Consider the following 10432-nt stretch of genomic DNA (forward strand, 5'->3'; position numbering starts at 1 on the left):
AGAAATGGAATATAATATTCACAAGTATGTTTTTATTAGTATACAATCACCAGGATGTAAGAATCGTTGTGCTTTTGTTTCATTAGAATGAGCTGAGACCGCCATGTTTCTATAGTAGCCCTGAATGATCACTGGCTCTAGTTAGGGCCTTTCGTGAGTTTTATGGCCACCGTAGTTTGTCCTACACACTTACAAGGCTGAGCAGTATTCAAATGGTTGCCATCTGCAACTTCACCAAACGTGCCACTAGATCCTCCACACTGGTCCTTTAAAGAGAGAGCTCCTCTGTGTGTTTCCAGTGTCGCTCCCCCCAAAAATATTTTTAACGAGACTGCCTCTCAATAAGGCCACAGTATGTAAATGACAGCTATATATTGGTTGATATCAAATGGGAATTCTAACAGGGATTGAGTTGAACTTGCAGAGCAGATATTAATGAGAGATGATTGTGGTGTTTCTCTGCAGTTATTTAATAGCAGCAGTATACCAAAGTTGCAACATTTCCCCCATTTCTAGATAATTGACAGAGATATTTGACTCCTGTGGCCTTGTTAATGACATTTAACTAACAATTTGTTTTGTACCCTTAGTACCCTAACGTTATCCATATTTCTTTGTGACAGGTGATTGAAGTGTATGACCTGAGCAAAGTCAAGTTAAAATACTGGTGAGTAGAAATATAGAATACCAGAATTAAGTCAAGGGGTTTTACACACCTGTTGAATAACAACCGATTGTCATTGTGTGTACACTGTCCATTTTATGTTGCCACTGAGACTGTTTTCAACTACAACTCATAGCTCTCTCAGACAGCTACTCAGTGAAATACATCACAGTAATGGAGGCTACCTGCTTTAATGTGTTTCTTAAACTATGTAATAATAATGGTGGCTATATGGCTAATATGGGATGATGTCTTTTAGTGAAATCCATTTCACTTCTCTGGCAATGTCTCCTCAACTAATGCAGCACAGCGTACATAAATGTTAATAGACATAACACTGGCTGTGTGTGTGTGTATTGTGTTTCAGTGGAGTCCATTTCAACTCTCAGGCCATTGCCCCCACAATAGAGCAAATAGACCAGTCATTTGGAGCTACGCACCCTGGAGGTACTTTACAAAGCACAAACACACTCTCACAAATAAAATGAACCTACATTTTGGTATTACTTATCTCTTCTTCACCCACCCACTGTCTGTCCAGTTTACAATGCTGCAGAGCAGTTGTTCCATCTCAACTTTCGAGGACTGTCTTTCTCCTTCCAACTGGACTCATGGAACGAAGCTCCAAAATACGAGGTGAGAACGTTTCTCCCGATTTTGCTTGTCAGCGTTCTAAAGAAGGGCTGAGTGGCCGTTTCTTTATGTCCCAGGGGAATAAGGGCAGCCTTGTGAATGAACCGATTACCCTCTATGTGGACAGTCTGAGGTCAAGCTCTGTGTTTTCCTTTAGCATGTCCCCGAATCCCTGTCAGCTTGGTGTTACGTCATCATGATAAACAGTGTGGGACTGAAAAAAGAAACCAAATGCATGTTGACAATGTGATGGTCTCACTGCTTGTTTATACTTGGGCACAAAAGATTTTTTTCTTGGATGTTTCTGACAGTTTTCAAAAAGCACCAAGTACGATTTGCAGCGTTGTACTGTTGATATGTCAAAGACTCATTGCAGTGTTATGTAAGCAGTGAAAATCTGAATGCAGCAGGGAGTTGGGGGACTTGGGTTAGCCCCGGCAGCATTGGTTCATAATTCAGTTCTCCAAAACAACGCAGACACCCAGCAGCTTTCAGTTTGGATTTTCGAGACAATATGACATGTCCACACGAACCATCTGCAAACTGCATGTTCATACTTCTTTCTGATTATATAAAGGCTTTTGCCTTTGTGGCTTTGTTTTTGGATTAGTCAGAAGCTCAGTGGATGTTTCACTGTCTGTACTGTACAGCTGTGGAGTTCTTGGGTGATGCACGTCTTGAACCAGCTGCTCTGCCGTCTGCTCCATTCTGCATTGCCACATCACGTACTGATGTTTCACTGCTCCTTTTCACAAGTTCAGTTCACCTCAGCTGACTTCATATCCCATTTACAAGGTTTTTGCAGCTTATCACATCTCCTTTGGTTTGGCCATTTGGCTGCTTTAACATAATATCTGTGATGTGATAGTGACTGTGTTAATTATTTCTTAAACCTTCCAGTCCACCCCGAGCTGCACCTTGAGTTGCCTGTATGGTTTTGTTTGATTTACTGAAACAGCTTGTGCTTGCTTGTCATCTGTAGTTGCAGTGTGCAGGTACAAACATGGTCGTTGCAGCTTCTAGTTGGAGTTATAATATTTGCATTTCTTTGTCTAAAGCTCAACACTTGGCTGCAGTTTGTTTCCTGTTTGTCGTGTAAGATGACAGATGGATGCGTCTGAGATTCGTTGTGAGCTGAGTGGATTTTTAGATCAAACTGCTAGTGTACAGAGAATAAATAAAGACACAGAGGTTTATATTGCATTATGTTCAGAACACATTCAGATCCCTTTGCTTTTCCCACATTCAACGTCTGAATTTGTAACTATCACACCGTTGTAACTCATAATCCCTTATATGGTGACTTCAAAGAGTATTTTTCACCCTTTCCATTGAACTTAATTAATTCTGAAAATGTTAATGCCAAATGTCTTGAAACCTTAAGGGCAAATAGATAAAAACACTAAGGATAACTTTCTGTAAACTCCTTAAGACTTTTGCTTTTATTTAATTTAAGAATGACTCATGCAGATGTTTTGCATCTCTGTTTGCTAGGTGGTGATGAGTGCAACTTGGAAATGCACATAAAGAAATCAGAAACAAAATGAAGTAACCTGCTGAGTCACAATGAATTTTGATTAGATACTGGACCTCTCCCAGATAAAAAAAAGTTTCTACCTGACAGAGATCCAAGTTGGATTAAAATGTAGTCTCACCACCGATCTGTGGAAACATTGAGTTTTTCCCACTGCTATATAGGTCAGTCAGTGCGTTATGAGGTCTCCACTCCACAGTGCTTTATCATAAATGATCACATCTTTCTGTAGTTGGGTGAAATGTACTGTACATCTGTATTTTGTGAAACGTCAAATTGTTGTGCGATGTCTTCTTAATGTGTACAGTTTGTTGATGTGCACACACAAACCCAGTATATTCCAGTCCCGTATTACTCCAAGTTGTTTTGCCTTGGCAGCCTAACTTTGCCATGGGTTTGGCCTCCCTGCAGATTCCACACGGGGCCATGGTCAAGAGGATGCACATATACACTGGCAACAATCTGCAAGAAACAAGGTAACGCACGCACATATTCAGATACACAAACACAACCTTTGGAGGACAAACAGCGGTAGATGATCATTGATTAGTGGCCATATGATCAGTCATTAGCTCACAGTTTTGATGGTTACTGTTTGATATAGTCGCTGGTTTATTGTTGTTGTATAGATGAGTGTTTTTTAGAAGATTTAGTGAATATTGTAGCAATGTATCAATCTTATCACTGCCTTTTACCAAAAGACATTGCTTGAGATCCTTAAGTTCACACACTAGTATGACTTTGTGGAGTTTTCACAGTTTTAACACGTGTGAACAGTAAAAACAAAAAGAACAAAAATCCATAAGAAACACAAATACAAAACGTCAGTAATGAAGGACGCACTCACACACACACACACACACACTGCTGTTCTCTCTGTCCTCAGAGCTCCGGTGATGCCGTTGGCTTGTTTCCTTGGTAACATCTTTGCAGAGTGCGTTGACGTCCTGAGAGACCGGGCAGGACCTCTGGGGCTCAAACTCCGCCTCCTCACTGCAGGTAACACATGTCTCTGTCTTGAGGACTGCGAACTGGACTCAACAAGTTTTCCTCGCATGTCTTCATATCAGATTGATTCACTTGATGTTTGTGTTTCTCTCTTGCAACTAAATATTTTTAAATTGCCAATGATCACTTTGCATTTGATTTGTATTAAGTATTAACCATATTGATCACAATACATTTGTCTGTCTCTACTGCAGACTCATCTTAAACTATTTAACCTTTTATTTGAAATAGTGTAAAATGGATAAACACAGATTTAGCTGCAGCTACCTGGCTGGGCAATGTCTGTCTAGCTTTATGGTCCATCATTGTCACTGCTATTCTCTGACGTGCTGTTTGACTTTGTGTTCTTGTTATTTATCTGGAGATGGAGTGATTTCCTTTCCTGTTGCGTTGTGATGTGTGAGTGCAGGTTGTGGTCCAGGTGTGATGGCTGATTCTAAAGTGAGGTCCCTAGAAAGGAACATCTACTTTGGCGATTCCTGTCAGGATGTACTGGGTGCTCTGGGCTCGCCACATAAAGTCTTTTACAAGTCTGAGGACAAGGTAAGAAAACTCTGTTCCTTTCAGGGTTTTTCTTTCTTGTTGTTGTTGTTGTTGTTGTTAGAACTACGCGTATTATTTTCACTAAGCTCTGCTCGTCCTATGTTGATCTACATTCTATCTTGTATCACTCTGACTGCTCAGCATTCATCAGGTGACCAGAAACACAACTGCAGATAAATGCAAATGTTTTTCCATATCTGCCGAAGAAGAAAATATTTAATTGCGGCATTAATCTTGAAGACATACAGTGTCATTGATTCTCTGTATCGTTCTTTATTTTAGATGAAGATCCACTCTCCATCACCTCACAAGCAGGTTCCTTCTAAATGTAACGACTACTTCTTCAACTACTTCACCCTCGGAGTGGTACGTAAACTCAGCCTAGGCATATTCATGTTTATGAGTTTGTATTCTTTTGAGGTTGCGCTTTTGGCTGGACCAGGCCCTACATAGGTGATAGTCCAAGACTTACTCAGTTACTGAGCCAGTGATTAAGTTAAACCATTGGTCCGGTTGAGTGTTAGAGTTCCTGATTAGCTGTTGCTCTTTCAAAATGAATAGGCTGTTCGTATCAAAAGCACATTTTTTGATGGTGGTCAACAAGCGATTCTGTTTCTCAGCTCTTTTCTAATCACATGCACAGCTGATTTTTAAAATAACTGTAAAGTAGGGTGCATGAAAGTATTCATTACAGGACTGTGGGATTGCATGAAATAGGAGTTTCGGTTGTTTTGGTCACTTAGTTTTCAATCATTTGGCACAAACGATCCTTTTTTAGTTGTTTTTTTTTGGACCACCGCTCAGATCCTCTGAACAAGAGGCTTGAGCTCCTCTGCGTCTGCTCGGTGGCCAGCTGGCAACAAAGATGGGTGGGTGTGGGGGAGTGATCCTGCCTCTATCTGCATTTACTCGCCCCGCTGTTTGCAGTAGATAGGACTGTAGTGAGCTGGTCTGGGCAAACATGGCGCAAAAGCAAACCTAAAGTATTGTCTTTTTTTTTATTTTTCAGGATATCCTGTTTGACTCTACAAGTCACCTGGTTAAGAAGTTTGTCCTCCATACCAACTTCCCCGGACATTACAACTTCAATATGTAAATATCTAGTTGTTTTCTTTCTTTCTTCATGATCCTCCATCATGGCTGACGAGACTGCATCATCTGTGTGTGATTATCTACATTGTTACGACCGGCTTGCGGGCATCAGCTACGGGGCAAAAACACTGACATTTCTGTCCTTAGTTTAATTTTCTGGACTTTTGATTATGTTTCCTCTCTCATCACAGATACCATCGATGTGACTTTAAGATTCCACTAGTCATTAAGAAAGGTGAGACAGTTTTCAGTCATAAATGAACCCTGTGTGTTGCCTTTCATCTAATGTCTTTTTCTTCTCTCTCTCTCTGCACTTTAGAAGGAGCCGATTCTCAGACGGAGGACTGCATCTTAACCACCTACAGCAAGGTCAGATATGGAATTGGGATATGGAAATTTATTGAACTGTGCTTTGTTGAAAGGTCTCTTAGTCTGATGACTGAGTTCAGCTTTCTAATTTCGGACTCTACCTCTTTGTAGGATATTACATAGTTCAGTTTTCTGTTTTTCGTTGCCATTGCCACTTCTAAAACCTGGTCTCTGGATCACTAGTACAGCCTTTGTTTCATGCCATGAAAGTTGGATAATGTGACATCTGTTTCAGACTGAGGCTGCAGTTATCTTCTGATGTTGCCACAGAGGAAGTACTATAATAAAAGTCTTGTGACAGCACTTTTATTCACCAAAAGCTAAAAGTATCCCAGAATTTGCCTCAATTTTGTTTAAAAAAATGTTATGGAGATGATTATTTAGTGAAAACAGGATAGTTTGATCTTTACTTCAGCAATGCCACTTTGATCTACAGTCTCTGTCTCCTTTACTACACAGTGTGTCTGAATGTATTCCGCCAATGGAAACAGCAGCACTATCACCTGGATGCTAATACAACCACAGCCTTGTTGCTGTTCCCCTAATCAACCTTTTCTACAGTTCTCCTGACGTTGTGGTACAGGTGGACAAACATGCGGCTAACCTTTTGTTTCTCTGTCAGTGGGATCAGATTCAGGAACTACTGGGTCACCCCATGGAAAAGCCTGTAGTGCTGCACAGGTACACACACACACACACGACATTACATTGCTATTTTAAGTACAAGATTTTTATAAATAGCTTCTATCCAAGTGAGTGCCCTTTCTGACATTGGGTGTTTGTGTTTGACAGGTCCTCATCAGCCAATAACACCAACCCCTTCGGCTCTACCTTCTGCTTTGGACTGCAGAGGATGATCTTTGAGGTCCGAACACGTACCTCTGTAGCCTTTGCTGGCATTGGAGTGTGGACAATATGTGTATAGTTAACATAGATGCATTGGTTGTCTGAAGGGCTCATTAATAACTATAACCATTATCCAAAGTTGGTCTTTGTTTTTTCATTGCCATTATGTCAAAAATGTACTCTGGATTAAATAGAAATTCTGAAGCTGGTACTTGTACTAATAATGTGTCAAAGGAAATTACACAATTTTGTTCACAATCGTAATTTAAATTAGTTTTCTTCATTTTACTTCATTAATATTTTCAAAACAAAAGCCTTGAGAATGGACCCATTGTCTGAATATTTCAGAATATTTCAAATGCATACTTTAATGTGTGATCCAGTCCACTCTAACACACTTTCTGTCTGCCTCTTCCTCAGGTGATGCAGAATAACCACATAGCATCAGTGACCCTCTATGGTGCCCCACGGACCGCCAGTCAAGCCCGACCTGAGTCTAGTAGTAGTTCCCACTGAGCAAGTAACCAGAACCACATCCCATTCTGGCCTGTCCTGAATCTAGTACCTCTACTGACTGAACCTCTAACCCAGAGCCAGATTCTTAACCAAGCAGACCTAACCCAGAGCAACAAAGTTATTCTTAGCCCAGCTCAGACGCTACTCGTTCAACAGAAACACAACCAGAACTCAGAATAAATATAAAAATCAGCTTCTCCTGGTGCGTCCTGAGACTCGAGACTCTTCCAGTCGGACACACCCAGTCGGCACAGTTAACCCAACCCAGACTATACCAGGAACCAGGACCTTGTGATGTGGCCACAGTGTAGGAGCACTAATGTTTTGAAAGGGTTTCTTGGTTGTGTGGGAATATCACGGAGGTGCTGCAGACTGACATGGTGAAGAATCCTGTTTGCTGTTTCCATCCTGTGACTGCATTTGCCAAGGACCACAGAAGAAGAGTTTGTTGGCAGCCTGTATATGGCAAGAACCAAGATGATCAGCAATTAAATATCATCTGCAACAAATCACAGTGTTTACAGTTTTTCACAATAGCTAAGACAAACCTACAGCCCCTTTCTCTTCTGGCAAAATCAAAATTTTTTATCACCACATCAAAAAATAGAAAACAGTGTTCATGGCATGAAACAGAAAAACATTGCTACTGAGTATGTTACATAAATGCATTTTGCATGTATATTCACAACTCAGTACAGAACATATCACATACTGTAAGAACTGCAAGTATTACAGTGCTGTAATGCAGATGAGAAATTCATTCGGCCTCAGCATCACGTCTTTTGTGTTTGCTCAAGCCAGATGACTTTGTCTACATCACAGGCGATGTTGCCAGGCAACGGGGGAAGAACCCTCTGGTGTGCTGGATCCAGCCTCGACAAGACTCCACACCTCGAGTGAATGATTGGATAAAGGGGTCTGGGGCTCTGAGCGTTTCAGAGAATGGGGTCAGGTGTTTTAGCAATTGTAAAAACTGTAACGTCCAACATAAAGTTGTGTATTTGACATCGTCGCCAATGAAAACTGCTGTGGCCAAAGTCTTGACTGAATACACATCAACCAACCACACTGCCAGCCCAACCAGTACGGCCTGTCTTCCTGCCGCAACTTCAGAACCAGACCCGACTGGCTCAATCAAAACCCGGACGCATCCAAACCGCAAAGAACCAAACCGGCCCAGTCCAACCAAGAGCCATCAGAGCCAAACGCATTGGAAGCTGCAGAGGACTGTAACCAAAAAGTCCAGATTTTGTCGTACAAGAGAAGAAAACCAAACGCACTCAGGGGTGTGGAGAGACGTGTGGGCCCAGAACACGCCCGCAGCGCCAGGGGGACGAGATATGACGCCTCGCAAAGCCGAATGATCCAAACATCCAGCATCAGCTCCCTTCCTACTCACTCTTCCTCCACCTTTCTTCAGTGGTGCCCCCCCCTCCCACACACCCTCCCCTACACACACACACACACACACACACACACGCACACACACTGAAGCACACAGCAGTAAACACTCTATTAACCCCACAGCTGTTGTTATTTGCAGCTCTGGACATTGGCATGTCTGTGTCCTGGCTTACACACACACACACACTCTGCATGTGTTAGGCTGCTGATTTTTTTAATTGACATTTCAACAGACTTTCAATTCAAGCACACACACACACAGCATTTCAATTCCTTCACTACAATACTCACATGTATTTCTAATACACGACAGCTGGTTTATCTTTTTAGCCTTTTCTAAAGCGTGATAAAACATGGAGACATGCAGGCATGACACAAGGATTTGCATGAACTTGGCAGACGTTTTTTGAATGAGAGGAGACCTATTACAAGCACAAACTGGCATCCTGTTCTGTTGATTTGGTCCTGCATGTTGTAAGGGGACTTGACACACAGTTTTCTTTTATTTCTCTCTGCTCTGCTTGACTCATTCACACCATGACCATTCATTATGGGTTTATTTTTTATTTTTTATTTTTTTTCTCAAACAGTTTTTACATTTGCACTAATACACACCTTTATACTTGATTGGTTGACTGAGCCCTATCCTCAGAGATGGATTTGTGGAGGGATAGTGGTGTGTGTGAAAGTGTGTTTTTATCCATAAGTTTGGACAGATGAGAAGCCCCCCGCCCCCCTCCATTGGTGTATGCAGTCATGTAACACTCTCCTCCTTTCCTCTGCTCTTTCTCCATCTCTCTATCTGATTGATGCATTGCAATTCATCCCTCGGCAATGTCTGCATTCATTTCTTTGTTGAATTGCCAAATGCTACAGCCAAAGACGTTTCAGGATGACTTCATTTGACATTATCACTGTAATCTCTTGTCCAAACCTGTCCCATGGAGAGAGTCGTGTTTCTCCGGCATCTTTTGTTTTAGATCTGCACATCAAAGTCTTTGCCGTGGTAAAGCCTCTAAATTCAGCTCCTTGTTTCTGTAACTGCTGACAGTAATTACACAAGATGTGAATAGCTGAGTGTTTTGAAACCAATCAGCCTGTCTTTCACGTGGATTTGGTTACAGCCAGAGACACAATAACAACAGTAACAAGTAGTTCCGTCCTGCTTGTGACTGTCTCGGTGGTTATTAGAGAGCTGTAATTAAAAGCATTACCATTATTTCTCTGTGCATTCAGTGCATTTAAACCCATTTTGGAAATGGGGGGAAAAACAGTCATTCCTTCATCCTAACGTTTGTTTGCATCTCCCTCCCAATGTATGAATTTCAAATCTTTTAAACCATAAGCATTTGAATAAACTGTGTATTCATTTTAATACACATATTTTCCTTTATTGTCACTTGAAACAAATGCCATTTGTTTTTTACTTTCACTATTGCTGAACTTCTGATTGTTTGTAGCAACGTGTGTGAAGGCATCAGGGTTGAAGTCAGGGCCCGCATACATGGCGAAATGTTTAAAGTGCTGACTGGAAAATTAAGAGTGTAAAAATGCCACATTGGCTGTGTGTAGGTGGTTTGCAAAAACACCATTTTTTTCTGACTGGCTGAAATGTTTTTTCTATTTTTTTTTTTTTTTTTTCTGTAAAGCTGGGGTACACCGAGCAGTTTGAAGTGAGCTTTGACATTCAAACTTGCTTCACTGGTGTTTTATTTTGTATGTTTTCATTACTTGGTACGAGCACCCTGTTTTTAAACAACCCCGACTGACTAAATTGATTTAATTGATTTTATCCCTCACCGAAACCAAGTGCCATCACAGTG

At 41.3% G+C, this 10432-nt stretch overlaps 1 protein-coding gene across 2 annotated transcripts in view; it reads left to right on the plus strand.

Moving 5' to 3' along the window:
- The window catches only part of cunh16orf70 (chromosome unknown C16orf70 homolog), an 11228-nt gene extending 2520 nt beyond the window's left edge, over positions 1–8708 (plus strand). The window contains exons 4-16 of one of the 2 annotated variants that reach the window (XM_035664515.1): positions 624–667; positions 1032–1111; positions 1206–1300; positions 3210–3307; positions 3718–3830; positions 4249–4382; positions 4665–4748; positions 5392–5474; positions 5666–5709; positions 5794–5843; positions 6466–6524; positions 6636–6708; positions 7110–8708. In XM_035664515.1, the coding sequence (XP_035520408.1) occupies positions 624–667; positions 1032–1111; positions 1206–1300; positions 3210–3307; positions 3718–3830; positions 4249–4382; positions 4665–4748; positions 5392–5474; positions 5666–5709; positions 5794–5843; positions 6466–6524; positions 6636–6708; positions 7110–7205 (1053 nt within the window). In that variant the 3' untranslated portion in view covers positions 7206–8708. The remainder of the gene's footprint in view (positions 1–623; positions 668–1031; positions 1112–1205; positions 1301–3209; positions 3308–3717; positions 3831–4248; positions 4383–4664; positions 4749–5391; positions 5475–5665; positions 5710–5793; positions 5844–6465; positions 6525–6635; positions 6709–7109) is intronic. The other variant, XM_035664516.1, reaches the window with a different exon arrangement.
- The last annotated feature ends 1724 nt before the right edge of the window (positions 8709–10432 follow it).

The sequence above is a fragment of the Morone saxatilis genome, unplaced genomic scaffold, assembly GCF_004916995.1.
Source record: "Morone saxatilis isolate NCDOM2014 unplaced genomic scaffold, NCSU_SB_2.0 Contig2, whole genome shotgun sequence".
NCBI lineage: Eukaryota > Metazoa > Chordata > Actinopteri > Moronidae > Morone > Morone saxatilis.